Source organism: Bubalus kerabau, chromosome 2 (assembly GCF_029407905.1).
Source record: "Bubalus kerabau isolate K-KA32 ecotype Philippines breed swamp buffalo chromosome 2, PCC_UOA_SB_1v2, whole genome shotgun sequence".
NCBI lineage: Eukaryota > Metazoa > Chordata > Mammalia > Artiodactyla > Bovidae > Bubalus > Bubalus kerabau.
Window position 1 is genome coordinate 57,123,839 of NC_073625.1, and position 27,069 is coordinate 57,150,907.

The following is a 27,069-nucleotide window of genomic DNA, read 5'->3' on the forward strand; positions in this document are numbered from 1 at the left end:
CTAGAGCCAGACATCCTGGAATGTGAAGTCAAGTGAACCTTACGAAGCATTACTGTGAACAAAGCTAGTGGAGGTGATGGCATTCCAGTTGAGCTCTTTCAAATCCTGGAAGATGATGCTGTGAAAGTGCTGCACTCAATGTGCCAGCAAATTTGGACAACTCAGCAGTGGCCACAAGACTGGAAAAGGTCAGTTTTCATTCCAATCCCAAAGAAAGGCAATGCCAAAGAATGCTCAAACTATCACACAATTGAACTCATCTCACATACTAGCAAAGTAATGCTCAAAATTCTCCAAGCCAGGCTTCAGCAGTACGTGAGCTGTGAACTTCCAGATATTCAAGCTGGATTTAGAAAAGGCAGAGGAACCAGAGATCAAATTGCCAACATCTATTGGACCATTAAAAAGCAAGAGAGTTCCAGAAAAACATCTATTTCTGCTTTATTGACTATGCCAAAGCCTTTGACTGTGTGGATCACAATAAACTGTGGAGAATTCTGAAAGAGATGGAAATGCCAGACCACCTGATCTGCCTCTTGACAAATCTGTATGCAGGTCAGGAAGCAACAGTTAGAACTGGACATGGAACAACAGACTGGTTCCAAATTGGGAAAGGAATACATCAAGGCTGTATATTGTCACCCTGCTTATTTAACTTCTATGCAGAGTACATCATGAGAAACGCTGGGCTGGAAGAAGCACAAGCTGGAATCAAGATTGCTGGGAGAAATATCAATAACCTCAGATATGCAGATGACACTACCCTTATGGCAGAAAGCAAAAAAGAACTAAAGAGCCTCTTGATGAAAGTGAAAGAAGAGAGTGAAAAAATTGGCTTAAAACTCAAGTAAGATCAAGGCATCTGGTCCCATCAATTCATGGGAAATAGATGGGGAAACAGTGGAAACAGTGTCAGACTTTATTTTTTGGGGCTCCAAAATCACTGCAGATGGTGACTGCAGCCATGAAATTAAAAGACACTTATTCCTTGGAAGAAAAGTTATGGCCAATCTAGACAGCTTATTAAAAAGCAGAGACATTGCTTTGCCAACAAAGGTCCATCTAGTCAAAACTGGTTTTTCCAGTAGTCAAGTACGGATGTGAGAATTGGACTGTAAAGAAAGCTGAGCACCAAAGAATTGATGCTTTTGAATTGTGGTGTTGGAGAAGACTCTTGACAGTCCCTTGGACTGCAATGAAATCCAACCAGTCCATCCTAAAGGAGATCAGTCCTGACAATTCATTGGAAGGACTGATACTGAAGGTGAAACTCCAACAGTTTGGCCACCTGATGTGAAGAACTGATTCATTTGAAACTGACTCTGATGCGGGAGGAGAAGGGGACGACAGAAGATGAGATGGTTGGATGGCATCACTGACTCAATGGACATGAGTCTGAGTAAACTCCGGGAGTTGGTGATAGACAGGGAGGCCTTATGTGCTGCAGTCTGTGGGGTTGCAAAGAGTTGGACACAACTGAGGGACTGAACTGAACTGACTGAAGCATAATTACCCTCTCAAGATGGCGCTAGTGGTAAGGAACCCACCTGCCAATGCAGGAGATGGAAGAGACGCGGGTTCAATCCCTGGGCCAGGAAGGAGGAAATGGCAATCCACGCCAGTATTCTTGCCTGGAAAGTCCCATGGCCAGAGGAGCCTGGAGGGCTGCTGTCCATGGGGTTGCAAAGAGTCAGACATGACTGAGCAGAGCAGCACAGGGTTTTCCATAATATTCTAAGCTATAGCCTGTGAGTTGTCTTATAGATACCCAAATCCCCACCAGGTGGAGAAGTTAACTACATGATGACCAGACAGTAGCTGTGACATAAAGTTTGACGCAGTTCCAAGAGCTGGCCTCCAAGAAATGCAAACTAACTGACCCTGGAACTGAAGATTAACTGTACTTAAAACAATTAATAATTGTTCAGTAACGCTGAAGAAGCTGAAGTTGAACGGTTCTATGAAGACCTACAAGACCTTTTAGAACTAACACCCAAAAAAGATGTCTTTTTCATGATAGGGGACTGGAATGCAAAAGCAGGAAGTCAAGAAACACCTGGAGTAACAGGCAAATTTGACCTTGGAATACAGAGTGAAGCAGGGCAAAGACTAATAGAGTTTTGTCAAGAAAACGCACTGGTCATAGCAAACACGCTCTTCCAACAACACAAGAGAAGACTCTACACATGGACATCACCAGATGGTCAACACCGAAATCAGATTGATTATATTCTTTGCAGCCAAAGATGGAGAAGCTCTATACAGTTAGCAAAAACAAGACCAGGAGCTGACTGTGGCTCAGATCATGCACTCCTTATTGCCAAATTCAGGCTGAAATTGAAGACAGTAGGGAAAACCACTAGACCATTCAGGTATGACCTAAATCAAATCCCTTATGATTATACAGTGGAAATGAGAAATAGATTTAAGGGCCTAGATCTGATAGAGTGCCTGATAAACTATAGACTGAGGTTCGTGACATTGTACAGGAGACAGGGATCAAGACCATCCCATGGAAAAGAAATGCAAAAAAGCAAAATGGCTGTCTGGGGAGGCCTTACAAATAGCTGTGAAAAGAAGAGAAGGGAAAAGCAAAGGAGAAAAGGAAACATATAAGCATCTGAATGCAGAGTTCCAAAGAATAGCAAGAAGAGATAAGAAAGCCTTCCTCAGTGATCAATGCAAAGAAATAGAGGAAAACAACAGAATGGGAAAGACTAGAGATCTCTTCAGGAAAATTAGAGATACCAAGGGAACATTTCATACAAATATGGGCTCGATAAAGGACAGAAATGGTATGGACCTAACAGAAGCAGAAGATATTAAGAAGAGGTGGCAAGAAAACACAGAAGAACTGTACAAAAAAGATCTTCACGACCCAGATAATCATGATGGTGTGATCACTCATCTAGAGCCAGACATCCTGGAATGTGAAGTCAAGTGGGCCCTAGAAAGCATCACTACGAACAAAGCTAGTGGGGGTGATGGCATTCCAGTTGAGCTTTTCCAAATCCCGGAAGATGATGCTGTGAAAGTGCTGCACTCAATATGCCAGCAAATTTGGACAACTCAGCAGTGGCCACAGGACTGGAAAAGGTCAGTTTTCATTCCAATCCCAAAGAAAGGCAATGCCAAAGAATGCTCAAACTACCACACAATTGCACTCATCTCACATGCTAGCAAAGTAATGCTCAAAATTCTCCAAGTCAGGCTTTAGCAATATGTGAACCGTGAACTTCCAGATGTTCAAGCTGGATTTAGAAAAGGCAGAGGAACCAGAGATCAAATTGCCAACATCTATTGGACCATTAAAAAGCAAGAGAGTTCCAGAAAAACACCTATTTCTGCTTTATTGACTATGCCAAAGCCTTTGACTGTGTGGATCATAATAAACTGTGGAAAATTCTGAAAGAGATGGGAATACCAGACCACTTGATCTGCCTCTTGACACATCTGTATGCAGGTCAGGAAACAACAGTTAGAACTGCACGTGGAACAATAGACGGGTTCCAAATAGGAAAAGGAGTACGTCAAGGCTGTATATTGTCACCCTGCTTATTTAACTTCTATGCAGAGTACATCATGAGAAACACTGGGCTGGAAGAAGCACAAGCTGGAATCAAGATTGCCGGGAGAAATATCAATAACCTCAGATATGCAGATGACACCACCCTTATGGCAGAAAGTGAAGAGGAACTAAAAAGCCTCTTGATGAAAGTGAAAGAAGAGAGTGAAAAAATTGGCTTAAAGCGCAACATTCAGAAAACAAAGATCATGGCATCTGGTCCCATTACTTCATGGGAAACAGATGAGGAAACAGTGGAAACAGTGTCAGACTTTATTTTTTGGGGCTCCAAAATCACTGCAGATGGTGACTGCAGCCATGAAATTAAAAGACGCTTACTCTTTGGAAGGAAAGTTATGACCAACCTAGATAGCATATTCAAAAGCAGAGACATTACTTTGCTAACAAAGGTCCATCTAGTCAAGGCTATGATTTTTCCAGTGGTCATGCATGGATGTGAGAGTTGGACTGTGAAGAAGGCCGAGTGCTGAAGAATTGATGCTTTTGAACTGTGGTGTTGGAGAAGACTCTTGATAGTCCCTTGGACTGCAAGGAGATCCAGCCAGTCCATCCTGAAGGAGATCAGCCCTGGGATTTCTCTGGAAGGAATGATGCTAAAGTTGAAACTCCAGTACTTTGGCCAACTTATGCGAAGAGTTGACTCATTGGGAAAGACTGATGCTGGGAGGGATTGGGGGCAGGAGGAGAAGGGGACGCCAGAGGATGAGATGGCTGGATGGCATCACTGACTCAATGGACGTGAGTCTGAGTGAACTCCGGGAGTTGGTGATAGACAGGGAGGCCTGGCGTGCTGCAATTCATGGGGTTGCAAAGAGTCGGACACGACTGAGTGACTGCACTGAACTGAACTGAAAACAATTAAACTGATGCTTGGTCAAACCACTGATGACCAATTTCAAGATGACTGTTGGAGCTGACCATGCTGTTTCTGCATGTAGACCCCTCCCTCAGCCTATAAAAGCTCTTGCCCCTTGATTGTCAGTGGGGGGATTTGGCCTTTGGACACGCGTGCCCTGCTCCCCCCCAATCCCGAGTTGCTGGCATCTGAAATTAAGCAAACTTTCCTGTCCATCAGCCTGGCTTCTCTATTGGCTTTTGAGCGGAGAGCATCAGACCCCAGTTTCAGTAATGCTTCTACAGCTTGGAATCTGGGATAAAGTTGTCAAAGACCTTTGTGGGTGCATACCTGCTACCCCAGAAATGCAGTATGAGCAAAGCCAACTTCTGTGGTTGAAAACTACTGTGGTCACTCCCCCAATATTTTATTTGGAAAAATTTGAGAGTAAAGTTGAAAGAGCGGGACCATCAACACCTCACTTAGCCTCACCAATTGGTTGCATTTTGCTCCCACATTTGTTTAATTGTTCTTACCCTCTCTATGTTTGCTGGACCGTTTGAGAGTGATTAACTGGTGTAAGGATGCTGCACTCCTAAATAGTTCAACATTATATCCCAAGAAAAGGGTCTTTCTCCTCTATCAATACAATGATCATATCCACAAATATAACATTGATACAAGAATATTATTTAGCATACAGTTCATATTCAAATCGCTTTCATAATCATATCCTTTGTACATTTTTTTCCTTTCTGATCCAATATCCAAGCAAGGATCAAACAGGTATTAGTTGCATGTCTCTCTCCTCTCCTTTCGGAGAAGGCAATGGCACCCCACTCCAGTACTTTTGCCTGGAAAGTCCCATGGACGGAGAAGTCTGGTGGGCTGCAGTCCATGGGGTCACTAGAGTCGGACACGACTGAGTGATTTCACTTTCACTTTTCACTTTTATGCATTGGAGAAGGAAATGTTAACCCACTCCAGTGTTCTTGTCTGGAGAATCCCAGGGATGGGGGAGCATGGTGGGCTACTGTCTATGGGGTCGCACAGAGTCAGACACGACTGAAGCGATTTAGCAGCAGCAGCAGCAGCAGCAGCAGCAGCAGCTCCTCTCCTTTAATTTAAAACAGGTCCTTGACCTTTTTTGGCCCATCTTCCATGAAAGTGGCATATATACATTTTAAAATTAATTTTTATGGGAGTATGGGAATACCAGACCTCCTGACCTTCCTCTTGAGAAACCTATATGCAGGTCAGGAAGCAACAGTTAGAACTGGACATGGAACAACAGACTGGTTCCAAATAGGAAAAGGAGTATGTCAAGGCTGTATATTGTCACCCTGCTTATTTAACTTCTATGCAGAGTACATCATGAGAAATGCTGGGCTGGAAGAAGCACAAGCTGGAATCAAGATTGCCGGGAGAAATATCAATAACCTCAGATATGCAGATGACACCACCTTTATGGCAGAAAGTGAAGAGGAACTCAGAAGCCTCTTGATGAAAGTGAAAGAGGAGAGTGAAAAAGTTGGCTTAAAGCTCAACATTCAGAAAACAAAGATCATGGCATCTGGTCCCATCACTTCATGGGAAATAGATGGGGAAACAGTGGAAGCAGTGTCAGACTTTATTTTTTTGGGCTCCAAAATCACTGCAGATGGTGACTGCAGCCATGAAATTAAAAGACGCTTACTCCTTGGAAGAAAAGTTATGTCCAACCTAGATAGCATGTTGAAAAGCAGAGACATTACTTTGCTAACAAAGGTCCATCTAGTCAAGGCTATGGTTTTTCCTGTGGTCATGTATGGATGTGAGAGTTGGACTGTGAAGAAAGCTGAGCGCCGAAGAATTGATGCTTTTGAACTGTGGTGTTGGAGAAGACTCTGGAGAGTCCCTTGGACTGCAAGGAGATCCAACCAGTCCATTCTGAAGGAGATCAGCCCTGGGATTTCTTTGGAAGGACTGATGCTAAAGCTGAAACTCCAGTAATTTGGCCACCTCATGCGAAGAGTTGACTCATTGGAAAAGACCCTGATGCTGGGAGGGATTGGGGGCAGGAGGAGCAGGGGACGACAGAGGATGAGATGGCTGGATGGCATCACTGACTCGATGGACGTGAGTCTGGGTGAACTCTGGGAGTTGGTGATGGACAGGGAGGCCTGGCGTGCTTCGATTCATGGGGTCACAAAGAGTTCGACACGACTGAGTGAACTGAACTGAAGTGAACTTGACCAAAGATCCATCTCAGGTGGGTCTCTCAAGTTCTCTAAAACTGCATCCCCTCTCTTAGAAAGTGAAGATTATTATGGTTATTGTGTGAGTCAGTTGTGACTGATTGGTGTATTCAACATGCCTTGCAATAGGCTGAGTATTTTGGACATTACCATCACCAACATCCTTCCAACAAATTCATTTCTATGATACTTGTGACTTCCAATTACTGCTTCCAATACAATTTATGATTAAACTTGCTTAAATTTACGTTCTGAAGCTTTAAGTATTGCTCTTCTCAAGGCAACTAGATGGGGTTAAATGGGGACAAACTCTAGTGAAACAGTTTCACTAGAAAGCTTCACTAGTGAAACAAAGATCGCCAAGGGAATAACTGTACACAGATTTAAGGAGGAAGCAAAAGATACACTTCTCCCATACATACACATCACACATATGTATCGACATATGTATATTTCGTGCTTTGAAACAGAATCTTAAATGAGTAAAACTCGAACTGGGTATAAATTTAAGGTAGGACACTTAACACTTCTCCTTTAAAAACTGAAGATAATTACCCTGTGCAATGTGAATGTAAAATTTGGGCCAAGGAGACAGATCTTTCAAGGAACAGAGTAACTTTTTTCTTCCAGTTTTTATAGTTAATGTACAACACTGTTTAAGGTGTACAGCATAGTGATTCAATATATGTACATGTAATGCAAAATGATTACCACGATGTTTAGTTAACATCCATCACCTCACATAGTTTCAAAAACAGAAGTTTCCCTTGTGATGACGACTTTAAGAATTTCCCTTTTGGGAAACTTTCAAATACACCATATAGCGTTGTTGATTACAGCCGTCAGGTTGTACATTACATCCCCAGTACCTACAACTTTGTACCTTGTGACCACCGCCCAATTTCCCCCACAGGAGGGAGCCTTATGGCGCCATCTGTTCCTTAGTCAGTACCGCCATCTGGTGGTGGTATGTTTCAATAGCAAGTCAAGGAGCAGATGGGGAAAACACGTGGCGTGAATTTGTTAGTGAAGTGAATGCTAGTCCCTCAGTCGCTCTTTGCGACTCCATGGACTGAAGCCCACCAGGCTCTTCTGTCCATGGAATCCTCCAGGCAAGACTATGGAGCGGGTTGTTAATTTACACGATTTTAAAGAAGCCGTAGCAGTGAACAACTTTGAATAACAGCATTTCCATACTTCACCTCCGGAAGGCTTACTTCAATAGCAGCAACATCCTAGTGCGACAAAGGAATCAGACACCACGCTGAATGCCAGCGCATTCATTCATTCAGCAAATATACATTGAGCACCCATTGTGTGCCACTCAGCATTCTGGGCGCTTAGGGTTCATCAGTGAACAGGAGACAAAAATTCCACCCTTTAACATGGGTTCCTTTTACCATGCCCTTTTACCATGCTCTCTATATAGTACGGGAGAAGGAAATGGCTACCCACGCCAGTGTTCTTGCCTGGAGAATCCCAGGGACAGAGGAGCCTGGTGGGCTGCTGTCCATACGGTCGCACAGAGTCGGACACGACTGAAGCGACTTAGCATGCATGAATGCATTGGAGAAGGAAATGGCAACCCACTCCAGTGTTCCTGCCTGGAGAATCCCAGGAACAGAGGAACCTGGTGGGCTGCCATCTATGGGGTCTAAGAGTCAGACACGACTGAAGTGACTTAGCAGCAGGAGCTATATAATATATAAACTAATCTAGATAATTTGTAAAGCACTCTATGGATTACAAAATTCCCTCCAAGTCAACAGGAGGTGTTTTGAGGTCTATATTACCATTGGCTAAATATAGGCAAAAGCCTTGCAGACAAAGGTCTGTATAGTCAAAGCTATGGTTCTTCCATGTACAGATGTGAGAGCAGGACCATAAAGCAGGCTGAGTGCTGAATTGATTCTTTTGAACTGTGGTGTTGGAGAAGACTCTGGAGAGTCCCTTGGACAGCAAGGCGATCAAACAAGTCAATTCTAAGGAAATCGACTCTGAATATTCATTGAAAGGACTGATGCTGAAGCTGCAGCTCTAATACTTTGGCCACTTGATGCAAAGAGCCAACTCACTAGAAAAGACCCAGATGCTGGGAAATATCGAAGGTCGGAGGAGAAAGGCACGACAGAGGACAAGATGGTTGAATGGCATCACTGACTCAAAGCACATGAGTTTAAGCAAACTCCCTGAGATGGTTAAGGACAGGGAGGCCTGGCGTGATGCACAGTTCATAGGGTCGCAAAGAGCAGGACACGACTTAGCGACTGAAAACAACAAAGAGAAGCAGGGTGCAGACCTGCTCAAGTCACCCTAAAAACTAAGCCTTGCAAAACCGAGAGTTAAGCCACAGCAGAGGATGCCATTGGCGTGGTCGGCCGGGCTGCATGAAAGTAAGAGAAAACAGAAGCCACCTTTCCTCTATTTCTCTCTCCAGAAACATGTTTTGTGAGCACTAAGGGTTTTGCCAGCCAGGCTCGAACCCGCAGTGGACGGAGGGCGGCAGCATGTGTCAGGCTCTGCGGCTCCAAACGAGACGCTTGTCCCGTCTGCGGAGCCCAGGTCCCCCGGATCACCCTCCGCGCTCCCGGAACAAACCCGGATCCAGACGCCGGACCTCCGGCGTCTGACTCTCAGCGAGGCTTGAGCGCGCCGCCTAGCGGCGGTGCCGTCCGAGAGCCGGGCCCGGAACGAAACTGTCGGGCGGAACCCAGAGTGCGCGCTCGGAGTTTCCGGAGAAGAGGACGGGGAAGGACCTGCGCGCGGAGGTTCCTACCGCCGCGGAGGATCCTACCGCCGCGGAGGAGGCAATGGCGGTGGTGGTCCGGGGGCTGCGGCTCTGGCGGGCCGCCCCCAGCGGCGGGGCTGCCTGGAGTGAGTTACCAGCGGCCGTGGGGACGAGGAGGGAGGCTTAGAGGACGGTGTCTGTTCAGGCTGGGCCCCAAGCGGGAGTCCCGCGGGGCTGGGGGGTACGGAGGCGGGTGTTTAAATCTGCCGCCTCTCCCGGCCTTGGGGTCCAAATCTCGGGGAGCTGAAGGGAAGGGCCGCGGGAGAAGCTTGGGGCGCCCCCTGAGAGGGAGACCACGTCCTGGTGCGTAAGTGTCCTTGTTTTCCCATTGAACTCGTGCACGCCTTGCCAAATCCCCAGATTTGGGGTTTCGGAAAAACAAACAAACAAAAACAGCCTTTCTCCCTCAAGATACGGAGCGATTTGGCGTGGGACCTTCAGTCTCTTGGAGCGTTCTTGTCCCCAAGACCTTTTCAAAACGACAAACTTTGCTCAACTTTGCCTTGACTGGTCTGGTTTTTGACTCCACTTCCTGGTTACCTTTTTCTTGCTCCTTATTGTTTGTGAAGCACAGATTGGAATTCGACGGAGAAAACTGGTGAGAAGTGGAGATCTGATGGTCAAAGCAAAGTGGAAGTAAAGGCGCGGATCCGGGCAGGCTGCGATTTTCTTCCGTTGGCGTTTTAGTTAATGTTAGAAAGTGGACCTCTGAGCTCATTTCGGCGAATAGCGTTGAAAACTCCCTTGCCGCCTGTTCTTTCCCGGCTGGAGGAGGGCGAAGGCGGGAGTGGAACAGAGCGGCTGCGAATGTTCATCTCTTTTGTCAGTATTCACATTTATTGTAACTTTCTCACAGGGTCTGTGGTCACATCACGTGCTTCTCAGCTGTCACCGACCGAACTGATAGAAATGCAGAATGATCTCTTTAACAAAGAGAAAAACAGGCAGCTGTCACTAACTCCCCGAACTGAGAAGATTGAAGTGAAACACGTTGGTAAAACTGACCCTGGCACTATCTTTGTGTTGAATAAAAACGTTTCGACTCCTTATAGCTGTGCCATGCGTAAGTAATGGATCAGGGTCCCATTTTGATGATTTTAAATAAGAAAGGGGAAAAACCGGTGCAGAGGAGACAAAGATGTTGTAATTGCTCTCTGAACTGCCCAGTATCTAGCATCTTACTGTGTGTTCGCTGTTGACTTAGCTGTTGAGAATACTAGGGGTCGGGTAAGGTGGGTATTGTAATGCACAGGTTGTCCCGGGACTTGCTTGAATCTGGCTGAGTTTAGAGTGCTGTCATAGTGGCAGACCTGGAAGTGTAACTACTCTTGTGCTTGCCCTTTTTCGAGACACTCTTGGTGTACTGGGGGTAGTCCCCGTTGAGTCCCGTTAGAGGATTTTGAGACAGGGACTGCCTCCCCTCAGATGATCAGCTATTTTTTTGGCCTTCTTTTCCTTTCCTGCTCTTTTATATCTAACTTAACCCTTTTATCTGCTCCCTGCTTGCCTTGTGTGTGTGTTGTGTCTTTGTTTATTTGTAGTAAATGTGTGAGTGCATGGCGTGAGTGTGATTGGGGTAAAAATACTTCCTATGTTCATGTATTAAAGAAGATAATAATGCCTTGTGTGTGATCTGGTTTGGAAATGAAGGGAGCAGGGCCTCTGTATTATTTTCGATCAAAATTCTTTTGTAGTAACTTTGATAGAACTGGTAATGTTTAAATTCCGAAAGAACAAAAAGTCGATTTTTAAGTCTTGCGTGCTCATTCAAATGTGACTAGCTAGCTGCATTGTTCATGCTTTTGGAAAACTTAGTGATGATTCCATTTGAGTAATTAATGTTGGTTAAAAGCTTAAGGTGACCCACAGAGTGTGTACTCTCAAATCTTCCTTTACTTTGGCACTTGAATTAGTACTTACAGTTGCTTCCTTGTTTGGTGAGCATTTCTTGAACCTCTGCTGTAGGGTAGGTATTAGGAATACAGAGGAGGCTAAGACAAGGCCCTTAACCAGTTTTACACATTTCATGTGTAGAGATGGAGCCTCTGAACACGCCCAGCATAACCCCTGCCCTCAGACTTGCTTCTCTCTCATACTGTCAGTCGTTCAGTACCTGTTTTTTTTTCCTTAATTTTTTTTTTTTTTCCTTTATTGACTACCTGTTACATTTCAGCCCTGGTGCTAGGCTCTAGATAAATTGAGTGAGCAAAAATAGGCATGATCCCTGCCTTAGGGAGCTTATTTAGACCCTATGGTTGGACCACTTCTGTGAATATCTTTGTACTCAAAAAACATATAATCAGGGATGAAGTTGCATTCTGGAGCCATATAACAGACCACAGCTGATCTGCTTATGTGTGAATTCATACTGATTACTAAAAACTGATAACTATTTTATTTAACTTAAGAGTCCATGTTAGGGAAGTAAGAGATGATTTGGAAGGAAGGCCCCAAACCCCTCTAGAATAGACTTACTGTGGATGTATATTTTTATATTTTCCTTTCTAAGTTGTGTGTGCATATATCCAGATATATCCATGATGCTGCTGTCTGAATATTTAATTGTAGCTCTTGGCAGATTATTTTATTACTTAATTAACAGATTAATTTCAGGTTAGACTTAGCCTTAATGATTTTTGTTTGGGTAATTTTGTTAATAATTAACAACACACTGAATGTGTTAGAAGTTATTTTTTATTAGCCACAAATATTTTTTTCCCCTCATAAAAGACAGCTTGCCAAATCTTGCCTTTCTGTCTTTTTATTTCTTAACGTAGCACTTAAACATGGAACTTTTCACTTGGGTTTTGTTAGAATTAAATCTTCAATCTGTTCTAAATTCCTAGATTTAAGTGAGTGGTACTGCAGGAAGTCTATTCTGGCTCTTGTGGACGGACAGCCTTGGGACATGTATAAACCTTTGACCAAGTCCTGTGAAATCAAATTTCTAACTTTCAAAGATGATGATCCAGGAGAAGTCAATAAGGTATTTCTGCCTCTGTATTCTTTTGTCCTCCTCCCCCCAGTTTTTCTTCCCCCTTTTGTTAAAATCTGTTTACTTTGGAGTATGCTTGTGCTGTGCTACGTTGCTTCAGTCCTGTCCGACTCTTTGTGACCCCATGGACTGTAGCCCACCAGGCTCCTCTGTCCACAGGATTTTCCAAGCAAGTGTAGTGGAATGGGTTGCCATGCCCTTCTCCAGGGCATCTTCCTGACCCAGGGATCAAACCCAAATCTCTTGCCTTGCTGGTGGATTCTTTACTGCTGAACCACTGGGGAAGCCCCTATGGAGTTATACAAATATGGCCAACGTCAAATGTTGTACTGTACCAGTCAGGGTTTTAATTGGTAGATAAGGCATTTTCATAGTTCAAAAATCCTCAGTGGCATTCATGTCTGTATTTTGGTTTGAGAAAACTATATGATGTGTCTTTCACATTTATGTCTTTGTTCAGCTTACTTTTATTAATCACCCTGTATATTGCAGTAATTTCTTTCTTGCCTTTGACCATCTGTTCTATATTATTTCAATAACTTTTTAACTTCTCTCCCTCCCTCCCTTTTTTACCTGAAAGTCTTCCTTAATAGTCTTGCAAAAGTTTTGTTGGATGATGTGACTGATGCCTAAAGCGCTTGCCTACGTGATAACCTTTCATGTAACTTTCCTGGCCTTGCGTGGACCCTTCTCTGACCCCCACCTGCTCTTTGAACTTTAGTTTTCACAGCATCTTTCCACTTCCTCTCTGCTCCAGCCACACTGGAGGACTTGGTCAGTAATGGTTTCTGCTCTGTTGTCCTCCTTGTTTTGAGTATTCTCTTTCCTCCCTGTTAAAATCCTGTTTATCTTTTATAGTTAAGTTAAAATGTAATCTGCTCTGTGGAACCTTCTCAGTGTCTTCTTGTCAGATGAATCCCTTTTCTGGGTCTCAAAACACTTGTGTAGTGTCTCTCGACACAGTATTTTGATTTTCCCTTGTAATAAGAGCTGTTGAATGCTTTGGATTCTTGGCTCTGTAAAGACAGGGATCATGACCCATATTGGATCTTGTCCTTGACTTACATACAGTAGGTGTTTAATAAGTATTTGTTGAAATGAAGTATTTAAAGAAGGAAATGATAAACATGATAATTAAAGTAGCTAATTCGAACATTTATTGTCTATCAGACCCTGTTTTGGGTGATTCACAGGTATTAACTCATTTAATCCTCATTAAAAAAAAAAAATCCCATAAAATGTACTGTTACCCCCATTTTACAGATAAATAAACTGAGGCAAAGAGAGATGCAATAGCTTGACCAAGGTTACCAGTTTAGGAAGTGGCTGAGCCTGGATTTGAACCTAGGCATTGATTCTGAATTCCTCAGACATTAGAAACAATAAACTCGGGTAGATGAAAAAGTGCATCTTGCTGGCCTTCAAGGCCTGAATTTGCGTCTGTTTTAGTGTGTCTCTGTGGTTGTGTAGAGCACATTCTGGAGTCTGTGAGCCCACTCTGGTCCTCAGGTGTGAAGAGCTTAGGAAAGGCACATGCCCGCTTATGGTAGTGCCAGTGCAGAGCTGCAGACGGGCAGGTAGGCTGCAGTACTGGCGTTTCTCTTTCTGACTCTGACGGTTATTTTGAAGAAACACTAGTAAATCTTAGTATTTATTATGTTTGTGTATATTTTATTTTTCTAGGCTTATTGGCGTTCTTGTGCCATGATAATGGGCTGTGTGATAGAGAGGGCATTCAAAGAGGAATATGTGGTCCATTTGGTCAGAGCCCCAGAAGTTCCAGGTGATGTATACATAGAAGCAAATAAACACATACAGGTCTGCTTTCTGTATCTGAATATTTTGGTACCTATGTTTGATGTCATGTAGAAAGTGACGCTTAGTTGTATCTGACTCTTTGCGACCCCATGGATTGTAGCCCATGGAATTTTTCAGGCAAGAGTACTGGAGTGGGTTGCCATTTCTTTTTCGGGGATCTTCCTGACCCAGGGATCAAACCCGGGTCTCCTGCATTGCAGGCAGAGGCTTTTACCTCTGAGCCACCAGGGGAGCCACCAGGGAAGCCCCTTTCATAGAACTCACTTCTAATTTAATCTGGGATTCCCTGGTGGCTCAGATGATAATCCTCCTGCAATGCAGGAGACCCAGGTTCGATCCCTGGGTTGGGAAGATCCTCTGGAGAAGGAAATGGCAACCTACTCCAGTATTCTTGCCTGGAGAATTCCACGGACAGAGGAGCCTGGTTGGCCACATTTCATAGGGTCACAGAGTTGGACATGATTGAGCAACTGACACTTTCAATTTTTCTAATTTAATCTAATGTAAATTACCATCATACATACATTCCATTCATTATAGGTAACAGAATTCATCTTATTGTTGTCATATTCCGTTTAATTACTAGAAGTCAATTATTAACAGAACTAGAGGAGATTGTTTCTCTTGAATACGCATTTCATGTAACTATACTGTGTCAATATTGAATATGCATTTCATGTAACTATACTGTGTCAATATTTATTTATTATCATTTAAAGTATTTATTTCCAAACAATGTGTGGAGGAGGAGATGCGAGTATAAATAGACTTCTAAAACTCTGTTTAGGTGGTACCATTTCACCAGAAATGACCCTAACACTGGAGAGGAACACCATTTTTGAGAGGTGGAAGAGTTCATATTCTTTCTAAAACTAGGATTTTACAACAGTATATGTAGTAGGATCACATTTCTATTTTTCTTTAAAGGTAGAAGTTTATATGCTAAAAAATATTTGATTTGGTAATAAATGATTCTAAGAAAAACAAAACAAAAAACTAATCTTTATTAGAAGATACTAAAAAATAAAACATTTCATATCCATTTAGTTATTCACCTACTTGTTGAATAGTTTATTCTCTAGGAATTTTTATGTCTAGTAACCGTTTTGATCATCAGAGAAATCTCTGTGGTGATAATATACCTGAAGAAAATGTGAATAGTTAAAAAATACTGGTGATGTTGGGTTAACAAACAGGTGCAATAATTCGATGTCAGAGTTGGTAGAGTTCTGACAGGCAGCTGGAGTAATGGTAATAGTTTTATAATTTGTAGTGTTGGGAGAGATTGTTCACTCTTCATTTTAGGGTCTAAATATTCATTTGTGTTAAATTAGTAACTTCATACTCTAACAGATTTAACTTTGCTTTTTTATTTTGGTTGGATTTACAGTAATCGCTGGAGCCTTCTGCTATGACGTTGTTTTGGATAAGAGACTTGATGAGTGGATGCCAACAAAAGTAAGCCTGCTCTTTAGAGTATTAGAGTCTGTGCCTTTCTTTGTTAGAATGATTCCTGTGTTAGTATTGTTGAATGATATTCCGTGTTGAGAATATTTAAAAGAATCAGTCATTCAGTTTTTTTTTTTTTTTTGAGTGTATTTAAGACAGAGCTATATGGTTGAGGGTGTTCACCGCAGTGTGGTGCCCAGAATATAAAACACAGAAGCTTAACTATCTTGGATCCCCAGAGCACACTTTGAAAATCACTACTCTAAACCGGTTAAAGCCTATTGCATGCCGAGTCCTTCCAATAAACAAGGATTACATTGAGAGTGGTGGTGGTGGTTGGGGAGGGGGTGTGAATTAAAAAACATCAGACTCTGAGAAAGCTAACCCAAAAAGCAGCAGACTACACAGCAACAAACTAGCCTATTCTGGAATGGTCTGCCTTCTTAATGAAGGCAACAATGCCTTGTTGCTCTGGGACTTGGGTACCAGCAGGAGCCTGGCTAACAAAAGTGGATCTATGTCAGATGCTGGGGGTGCTGATGGCTTTTGAAGGTTAAACCCAGTGACTTAGTTATGACTGGGGAGAATGGACAGATGCCTAATTAAGCAAGACTGTATGTCCTGCGTTGGGAGTTTGGAAGTCAGGAAAGGGGAGGCAGTGTAGTGTGCCACTTTATCAATTTCACTATGTCCATTTTTTTCACAGTTTAATATCTCTGAAACAAATATGTCTTTCGTTTGTTTCTGTAACTTTTCTTAAACTTTTTTAGTTGAAGAAAATTATAAATACCTGTGGAGTTGCCTGGTAGCTCAGCTGGTAAAGGCAAAGCAATGCAGGAGACCCCGGTTCAATTTCTTGGTGGGGAAGTTCCCCTGGAGAAGGGATAGGCTACCCACTCTGGTATTCTTGGGCTTTCCTGGTCGCTCAGACAGTAAAGAATCCACCTGCAATGTGGGAGACCTAGATTCGATCCCTGGGTTGGAAGGATCCCGTGGAGCAGGGCCTGGCAACCCACTCCAGTATTCTTGCCTGGAGAATCCCCATGGACAGACGAGTCTGGGGGGCTACAGTCCATGGAGTCACAAGGAGTCGGACACGACTGAGCGACTAAGCACAGCAGCAGTGGAGTTGTAGGTAATAATATATGGAGGTTCCATGTTCCCTTTACTCTCTCTTCCCCAGTCTGTCATCTTGTAGACCACAATACCACGTGACCACAACCAGGATATTGGCACCGATAGAGCCAAGACACAGAACATTTCTGTCACTGCCAGAATTTCTCTTTAGTCTCTATCTTCCCCATCCTTAAACTGTGGCAACCACTTATCTGTTCTCTGTTTGTATAATCTTATCAATTCAAGAATGTTATGTAAATGAAGTTTAGTATGTAATATTGGGGGATTGACTTTTTTCACTCTGTGTAATTCTCTGGAGCAAATGTGACTTAACAGTAGATAGCATCTTATGATTATCACTGGTAATGTCTTTTCTCACTGGTGCATCTTACATTTAGTAAAATAGTTTCTAAAAGCAAGAATTTCAGAGTTGCTGACTCCAAATGTTGGCTTTAAAAGTTATTTCTTTTTTTTGTTTTTGTTTTTTAATTTTATTTTATTTTTAAACTTTACAATATTATATTGGTTTTGCCAAATACCGAAATGAATCCGCCACAGGTATACATGTGTTCCCCATCCTGAACCCTCCTCCCTCCTCCCTCTCCATACCATCCCTCTGGGTCGTCCCAGTGCACCAGCCCCAAGCATCCAATATCGTGCATCGAACCTGGACTGGCAACTCGTTTCATATATGATATAAATATTTCAATGCCATTCTCCCAAATCATCCCACCCTCTCCCTCTCCCACAGAGTCCAAAAGACTGTTCTATACATCAGTATCTCTTTTGCTGTCTCGTATACAGGGTTATTGTTACCATCTTTCTAAATTCCATATATATGCGTTTGTATACTGTATTGGTGTTTTTCTTTCTGACTTACTTCACTCTGTATAATAGGCTCCAGTTTCATCCACCTCATTAGAACTGATTCAAATGTATTCTTTTTAATGGCTGAGTAATACTCCATTGTGTATATGTACCACAGTTTTCTTGTCCATTCATCTGTTGATGGACATCTAGGTTGCTTCCATGTCCTGGCTATTATAAACAGTGCTGCGATGAACATTGGGGTACACGTGTCTCTTTCCCTTCTGGTTTCCTCAGTGTGTATGCCCAGCAGTGGGATTGCTGGATCATAAGGCAGTTCTATTTCCAGTTTTTTAAGGAATCTCCACACTGTTCTCCATAGTGGCTGTACTAGTTTGCATTCCCACCAACAGTGGAAGAGGGTTCCCTTTTCTCCACACCCTCTCCAGCATTTATTACTTGTAGACTTTTGGATCACAGCCATTCTGACTGGCGTGAAATGGTACCTCATAGTGGTTTTGATTTGCATTTCTCTGATAATGAGTGATGTTGAGCATCTTTTCATGTGTTTGTTAGCCATCTGTATGTCTTCTTTGGAGAAATGTCTGTTTAGTTCTTTGGCCCATTTTTTGATTGGGTCATGTATTTTTCTGGAATTGAGCTGTAGGAGTTGCTTGTATATTTTTGAGATTAGTTGTTTGTCAGTTGCTTCATTTGCTATTATTTTCTCCCATTCTGAAGGCTGTCTTTTCACCTTGTTTATAGTTTCCTTTGTTGTGCAGAAGCTTTTAAGTTTAAGTTATTTCTTAAATAATCTTGCCCTTATTGCTTAATATCAGAAGGGAGAGAGGAGGGAAACAGGAAGGAAGAAAGAGAGAGGGAAGAAAGGTGTTGGGAGAGATGGGGAGAGGGTCAGGGAAGGGTAAGAACGATTTCTTCTTCATCTATGGACTCGTGTCAGTATATTTCTTTTTTCCAAGTCTGTCAAGATTCTTCCTTTACTGAAGTTAAGTAAAAACTAAGGCGGTCAAAATTTAACTCTCATTGTCTGTGAAACTTGCTGCTACTTTTTTCCTTTTTTTTCCAAGATAAAACTTTAAAAAAGAAATGTTCTAGTTCATCGGAGGCACTGTGGGGTTTGGCGGAAGGCTTTGAGAAAGTGGGGGAGAGTTACATTCAAGTAACAGCTGTATTAAACCATGAATGTGTATTTGCAGGAAATTCTCTCTTTAAGAATGAGAAGAGTCATTTCATTCAAAACAGTCTAATAGGAGGTTTATGGAAAGAATTTTATTACAAAAATTATTTGCGTAATAGTGCTTGATCTTTTCTGTATTAGTAATGATTGATAGTGTGAAAACTCAATTATAGTTTTTATTAAAAATCTCATAAACATTGTTAATGTGTGTTATTAATCATTTCGATTGTATTAAATAGACGTTTACATTAAACAAGTTTCTAGCATGGAATTTTATGCTATGTTTTGGACATGGCCAGTGATGACATTTACTACTGAAACTTTCTGAATCACATAAACAATGTTTTTCCTCATGGATTTAATTAAAGAACTTAGTTTTACTCATAGTGTAAACAAATTTTTGTATCTTACTATTTACTTATTAGCATTTCTACTTCTTGCACCATTATTTTAATAAACATTGACAAGGCTATATAAATGAAATGTTTATTAAAATTTCTTTGTAGGATTATCCTTAATTATTTCTAATACAGGCTGATATTTAGTTACAAGTTAATTATAAGTTTTATAGTTTGTAGAGTTGGGAGAAATTGCTAATCATACATCTCATGGTTCAAGTATTCAGTTGTTGCAAATTAATGCTTCCTTTCCTAGCCAGTTGGCTTTTGCTTTTTGTTGTAGTTGGATTTATAATATTAAGCATGCAATTTTATCTGCCTTATAGAGAAATGTTTTTAAGTAAATTGTTACAAAAGATTAGTACTTTTTTTTCATTAATACTTTCTTTTTTCCATTTTTAAGGAGAACCTGCGTTCTTTCACAAAAGATGCTCGTGCTTTAATTTATAAAGATCTTCCATTTGAAACCCTGGAAGTTGAAGCAAAAGTGGCATTAGAAATATTTCAGCACAATAAGTAAGTGTTGGCTTCCTCTAAAACAAAATTAAACCTCTCAAAGTTGTATATAATGAAGAAAATTCAGCTCTTTAAGAACTTTGATATTTGATGTACATAGGACACCTTTTACTTTTTAGCTTTTACATTTGTTCAGCTTACTATTTCCCTGAGAAGAAGTGACCCCCTCCCCAGCTTCTGATTCTTTTCTTCCTTTGTTTTACTGTCTTTTTTTTTTTTTTTTTGGCCAGTTATTCTCTTTATGTTACCATCGCGGTGTATTCCCCTTTTTTTTTTTTTTTTATTTTTTATTTTTTTTATTTATTTATTTATTTTTTATTTTATTTTATTTTTAAACTTTACATAACTGTATTAGATTTGCCAAATATCAAAATGAATCCGCCACAGGTATACATGTGTTCCCCATCCTGAACCCTCCTCCCTCCTCCCTCCCCATTCCATCCCTCTGGGTTGTCCCAGTGCACCAGCCCCAAGCATCCAGTATCGTGCATCGAACCTGGACTGGCAACTCATTTCATACATGATATTTACATGTTTCAATGCCATTCTCCCAAATCTTCCCACCCTCTCCCTCTCCCACAGAGTCCATAAGACTGTTCTATACATCACTGTCTCTTTTGCTGTCCCTTGTTTCCTTTCATTGTGAAGGGGGTAGCCTGTGTTACACTGTATTATTTTGAATTTAAATTTAAACTTAAATTTATTTAAGCTGTATTGCATTTGGCAATCTTTCCTTCCGGTCTTTCCACTTTCCAAATGAAAAGGGTAGGACAGCGAATGCCATCTGTTCAGAAGTGGCTAACAGCTGAAGGAGAACGTTCCCATGGCCAGATCTTAGTCTTCCCTGTGGGAGTTATTCATTTGATGGATTTTCTTTGCCAACATTTTTAATTGTGCCTGGCTTCTCAATTCCCTTTCTCACTCAGAAAACCTCCAATTTGTCTTCTACTAATTATGAGAACATAAACTAAATTGTAATATTAATCTTAACTAGAATCCGTTAGAAAGGGACATCTCACAATTTTTTCACTTAGACATGTCGGTGGTTGATGTCATTTACTAAGCTAGGGGATTCAGGAATGAGTTTGGTGAGAAAGAGGTGGTACGTTTTTGTTCAGTTTGAATATTTGGGGGTGTAAGATGCTTGTCGAACACCCTGGTGAAGTCCAGGTGTTTTGCTTATATAGTTCAGGGCTCAGGAGCAGTATGCGGATGAGAAGCAGAGGTGTAAAAGAGAAAGCACAGGGTGGCAGTTACAGCTGTGCAGACCAAGGGACCAGCCCAGAGAGGACGCTTTGAGTGAAGAGAGCTGAGGGACAGAACTTGCAGGGCAGGGACAGAAGGGTGACCAGAGAGTCACAGTACCAAGAGAAGCCTTGAGAAGTGGAGGTGAGCAGTGGAAATGAGGACCTAGCCTGGCACCAAGGAGGCACCTGTGGGTACCGGGAGAACGCTATGGTGGAGTTGTGAGGCTGTGGCCAGACCGAAAGAGGTGAGATGTGAAAGGGAGGCGGGAGGGGGAGGCGCCTAGTCTAACCCTCCCTTTCAAGCACTTTGGCTGAAGAGGAAGAGAGAGGGAAGTGGCTTTAAACACCTTTTTGTACATTTAGAATTAAGACTTTCTTTTTTTTTGCTGCTCTTTAGGTACAAAGTAGATTTCATAGAAGAGAAGGCATCTCAGAACCCTGAGAGAATAGTCAAGCTACACAGGTAAATAAAGATTAAAAAATTGATGTCTATGCTAATTGAATGGAAGATTTAGTTTTATTGTTACCTGACTAGTATAGTTTGTACTTTTATTTGTTGTTCTTTTATCTTATTTTCTGTTGCTTTGTTTAGTTTTTTGATATGGTGGTGATTGGAAGCTCTGTTATCCTCAGGAAGGGTTGCGGTTTCTGTTCCTCATTTTGCTGTTTGTTACTTTTATATTTGTATTTTACAAGTTGGAAAGCATTGTTAAAAAATGTAATTTTTAGAGTTAATTTTGAAAATGGGTGAAATATTCTTTATTATGAATTGATCATAATTCATATGAAGTCTATATTCATATGCGTATATAGAAATGTGATTACTGACTAATTAGTTACTACTTGTGTTACATGTAAGGAAGTCATATCACAGTGTGCTTTCTGATGCAGAGATGAGAGAGGTAAGACAGGGCATTAGCAAAAATGGCTTCTTGGTCTGTATCTGTTTTTTCAACTTAATGTTTTCTTGACTCAGACTCAACTTTTTTCCTCTAGGAAGCTGCTCTTAGGGCACAACCTGGCCTGCATACTAAAACTCAAAATTCTGTTGCATTAGTTGTTATAAGGTTATAGGTTATCATATTTAGACATTGGATCCATTTGATGGCATAATATGTTCAGTGATCTTAAAAATCTTCAAAATTGTAGGAAGAAAAAGTTTCACCAATTTTAATTTTCAAAATTTTAGTCTCTTCACTTGAGATGGCTGTGTCAGGGTTTACTCCAGACCAAATTGATCCATAGGCATTGTTCTTGATCAGGGATGTAGCAGCAAATAGAATGGATAAACTTTTTTTTTCAAACTATTGTAAGTGATGTGATTTTATGATCTAATTTGTGTATTTTTAAAATCAAATTAGATTTGGTGACTTCATTGATGTGAGCGAGGGCCCTCTTATTCCAAGAACAAGTATTTGTTTCCAGTATGAAGTGTCAGCGGTTCACAATCTTCCAGCCACCCAGTCGAGTCTTGTACGAAGATTCCAGGGTCTCTCTCTACCTGCGCACTTAAGAGTAAGTAAAGCCAAAAATTTCAGGTTATTCAGTTTGGTTGTGAGTGTGATTCCAGTCTTGATTTTTATACCAATTGGAAGGACATATATTTTAATTTTCATTAAATTGTGTAACACTAATATTTTGTCCGCTTGGGTTTATGATTAAAAATAATTTTAGCCAGGATGTAAACAGATAATTTACAAAAGAAATATTAGTTGAAAGAATTAACTCAAATTGAGATAGTATTTTTAATGTTTTAAATTCATTTAGAAGAGGGTGCAGTGGGGAGCAGTGGGGCACGTATTGATGGGACCTTCTGGAGTGCCCTGTAGCCTTATATTTGGCCTATTTTCCCTAATTTTGAGGATCTATGTCACCCCCTTCTCCTCCTGCCCTCAGTCTTTCCCAGCATCAGGGTCTTGGGGTACATAGTATATCTTTTCATTTATTTAAATCTTCCTTCATCAGCATTTTGTAATTTTTACCATACGTGTCCTTTATGTGTTTGATTTTTTTTTCCACATGCCTTCCTTTCCTAGCTCTCTCCATTTCAGTAAATGAACTGTCAGCTACCTGGCTGTTTGAGATAACCCTTGATTCTCTGGTTCCCTCATAGCCAGGCCCCATCCCATCCATCAGGAAGTTGACTCTTTAAAACACATCGTGAGTGCATCCACTGCCAGCAGCTCATCTACTGTTGCTCCCCACATCCTGTCCCTCTTTCTCCCCATTCTCCTTCTTTGCTTTTCATTCTTGCCTCCAAAGCACATTCTCTAATGAGTAGCCAGAGTGATCCTTTAAATATACACATCAGATCATGTAATTCCTACGCCCCAAACTTTCCAGTGGCTTCTCATGAACAAATGCCGACCCTTCACCCTGTCTCACGAAGCCCTACATTGTGAGATTCCTGCCTTTCTCTGACTTCATCTCATACCACTTTCTCCAGCACCCATTAATATTCCACTCAAACTCACTGTTAGCTCATTCTGCCTGAGCCAGGTATGGTTTTCCCTTTAAATATACCACTCTTTGCTCTTTTTCCAGAAGGGTTTATGTGTACATATTTAGTAATTTTACCTTTTATCATAGATTTTACCAGCTCATCCAGTTTGAAATTGTCCCTGACCCACCCACATCCCTCAGTATCACCTTCAGCTGATTTTGTAAACACTGATGTGGTCATTTTGCACTTGGCAGTTTTCATTTATGCATTCTGCAAATTCTCTGCTGCATATGATTGTTAGTTATTAAGGAAATTGGTTCTATAACATTACTGTTGTCTTTGTCAGTTTTTACTCGTTCTGTAGAGTAATCTACTAAATCTTCCAGGTCTGCTCTTCTGATGTGAGATGTCACAATTGATTCTTTGTGTGTGTTAAATTTTTATTAGAGTACAGTTGATTTACAGTGTCATGTTAGTTTCTGCTGTATAGCAAAGTGTATCAGTTATACATACACACATATCCACTCCTTTAAAGATCCTTTTCCCATACAATAGAGTTCATTATGGAGAACTGAGAAGAATTCGTAATGAACCTTTCCTTGTAATTACTTATGATTTGAACAATGACCAGTAGCATGTTGAAATTGGCTATTTAAGGAAGGAATTAGGGGTTAGTGGGAGAGATTTTTGCTTCCCATTAGAAGGAATGCTTTCTATGGTGGTACTGATTAAGAAGGACAAAGAGTGGCATGCTCAGTCCTTAAGTCTCTTTTTCTTAGATGCTAAGCAGAGCAGTCCTGTATAGTGTGCGCCTTTTTTCCCTACTCAGACTCACTTTTGTGACCTCGTAGCCTCATTAGTAGTGCCTAACTTTCCATGTATTTGTTTTCTGTATTTGTTTTGTTTAAACCTATATAAAGACTCAGCCTCTTTGATTTTAACTTTGCTGCTTTATTTAATTCATAGTAAATCTTTCCTTTTCAAGGCACATTTTACGATATGGAATAAATTATTGGAAAGGTCTCGGAAAATGGTAAGTGTTTTTGACAGCATGTGAGTACGTTTCTGTGAAGAAGTTTTCCTTGAAATTAAGCAACCACCACCACTGCAACAACAAAATAATAAAGAAAAAGAGAAGGAAAGAAATTGGTTGTCTCATTAGCTAAAGCAGTATTGTGGTTGTTGACCTCGTTAGTATTTTGGCAAAAGAAAAGTTGATATTTGGCAATTTCGTTTTTATTTGCTAATAACATGAGAGTGATACTGTAGGAACTTGAAGAAAAATAAAACTTACTGCTGTATAGCAGTAACAGTTCTTTATGGCTGTAATGGTGTTAATTAAGTCTGTGCTATATTTTCTTGTGAACTTAGTGAATATTTAAGATTTGCCAGGTATGTTTTAAAGCTGCCTTGACAGTAGACACTTTAATATATAAATGTCCTGAAAAACCATTACCCAATTAAATATTTATTATTTTGCATGATGATGTGTACAGCTAGCCTTTAGTAATGACTTTACAGGTAGAGTTTGCTATTTAGGCACTTAGCTATAATGTTCTTGTGCACAGATGTAATTTTCTTTTTCTCATGAGAAGAAAGTGTTTTTGAATAGATGGAATAACTTTGTCTCTTTGGTTGGTAACAATGACCATTTTAGATTAAGATACTAGAGAAGAAATGTATATATAAGAAATGTAAGAAGTAGTAGAGACAGTAGCCTGGAGTGTCTAGTGGAAATCAGTGAGTAGCTGTTTTTACAGTATTTATTTTGGTTCACTTTCCTCTTCCACTGTTTATTTTGCTTGTACAAAGGGAGTAGCTTAAACATATGGTTCGTTGATTTAACTACATAGCCTTGTTATATGCCAGGGACTGTAGGTGCAGTAATGAATAAGATCTACTTGCTGTCCTCAAGGAAGTTACTTGAACAGCATAACTAGTCCTGCAAAGCTGCTAAATTGCCTCAGTCGTGTCTGACTCTGCGACCCCATGGACGGCAGCCCACCAGGCTCCCCCGTCCCTGAGATTCTCCAGGCAAGAACACTGGAGTGGGTTGCCATTTCCTTCTCCAATAACTAGTCCTGTAAGCAGACAATTCAGGTGTACATGTGGGGCTCTGGCATAAAGAAAAGGACCCAAGCCACACCCGTGGTTGGTTAAGGAGCGTTCCCAATCGTTATTTCTTAAATTGGTTTTAAAGGGTGAATGGAAGTGGGCCAGGCAGATGATTTACTTGCAGATGGGTTTATCCCAGCAGAAGCTGCTTGTCTAAGAGGCTGGTGGAATCGAGTGCATGGTGAATGTAAGAGGAATCCAAATGCACACTCACGTGTGAGATGGGTGATGAGTCTGTTGGAAATAGAATATGAGGGGCTTGTCTTCCGTGATATGGAATTTGCATGCCCCTCCCTAAGATGATTGGAGGTAACTGGAGAATTTGAGTAAGGAAATGACCTATTGATAAACTCTTCCTGTTTACAAGCTCATTCTGGGGCCAGCATGGAAGATAACTGTGACTTAAGCCAGTAGCCCTCTAAGGGGTAGCAGATAGGTAACAAGACCCTGAAGTTCAAGCAGGGCAGTGAGAATGGCTGTGAGAGTTACGTAGGTGGAATTAATAGGACTGTTGATCACATATGCAGGTGAGAAATGTGGATTCTCTCATGCCTGGCTCAGGTGTCTGAGTGGAGCCCTTCACTGAGATAGATGACGCAGGAAGTAGAGCAGGTTGTAGGGGTATGAGGAATGCTGTTTAGCTCTGTTTGTTTCCTGAGTGACATATAACAAATATTAACATACAGATATCTATTCTACTAAACCTGTAGTATACTGTGTTCAAAATAGAATTACTGATTTTTTTCAACAAAATTGATTGATTTAAAATACTTTGTTGATCTCATTTTATAGATGAAAAATACAATGATAAACTTGAGAAACCTAGATATATGCCTCAGATTATATTTTTAGTGGAATTGTACTTTACTTGATAATTTATATTGGGAACTTGGTTGTGTAACTTTTCTTCTCTTTCTACTTAACTTTCTATAATAATTACTATTGAAAAAGAAAGGCAAAGGATTATTGAAAAACAAAGACTGCAGTAATTTTAAACGGCGAGTGAAGGGTAAAAGTGTTTATTAGAAAAATAAAGCTGTTTATGTTTTTACAGGTAACTGAAGATCAAACTAAGCCTACAGAGAAGAGTGCATCTACCTAGTACCTTCCTCAAATTTAAATATGTATAGTAAATTAAAATAAAAGTTTTCTATGTAGTGTTTGTGCGTGCTTATAAAATGAACTGTCTTTTTCTCCCTGAGGTTTATACTGGTTTACTGTCTCCTTTCTCTGAAGGGTAAAACAATAAGAATTTTACATAGAAACAAGCCTGCTCCTTCTATCTGGATGCAACATTTTGGCATGTTTTCCACTTGCAGGGCTTTTTTGTACATATATAAACATCTGTGTTGTTGTTTAGTTGTTAAGTCGTAACCGATTCTTCTGGCCCCATGGACTGTAGCTGCCAGGCTCCTCTGTCCACGGGATTTCCCAGGCAAGAATACTGGAGTGGGTTGCCCTGCCATCCTTCAGGGGATCTTCCTGACCCAGGGATTGAACCTGCGTCTCCTGCATTGGTAG

General features: G+C 41.1%; 1 protein-coding gene across 1 annotated transcript; it reads left to right on the plus strand.

Annotated features, from left to right (window-relative positions):
* The first annotated feature begins 9,371 nt into the window (after window positions 1-9,371).
* MRPL39 (mitochondrial ribosomal protein L39) lies at window positions 9,372-26,708 on the plus strand. The gene is made up of 10 exons (XM_055567774.1): window positions 9,372-9,532; window positions 10,303-10,509; window positions 12,293-12,432; window positions 14,125-14,224; window positions 15,650-15,717; window positions 19,631-19,743; window positions 21,388-21,453; window positions 22,352-22,505; window positions 24,419-24,466; window positions 26,603-26,708. The coding sequence occupies exons 1-10, from the start codon at window positions 9,469-9,471 to the stop codon at window positions 26,648-26,650; spliced, it is 1,008 nt and encodes a 335-aa protein (XP_055423749.1). The 5' UTR covers window positions 9,372-9,468; the 3' UTR covers window positions 26,651-26,708.
* Window positions 26,709-27,069: the final 361 nt, after the last annotated feature.

Excerpts from the sequence above, each read along its gene's own strand:
- MRPL39 (XM_055567774.1), top strand. The coding sequence starts at position 9,469 with ATGGCGGTGGTGGTCCGGGGGCTGCGGCTCTGGCGGGCCGCCCCCAGC. Across the intron at positions 10,510-12,292 it reads TCCTTATAGCTGTGCCATGC|ATTTAAGTGAGTGGTACTGC; the intron begins GTAAGTAATGGA and ends CTAAATTCCTAG. Across the intron at positions 22,506-24,418 it reads CTCTACCTGCGCACTTAAGA|GCACATTTTACGATATGGAA; the intron begins GTAAGTAAAGCC and ends TTCCTTTTCAAG.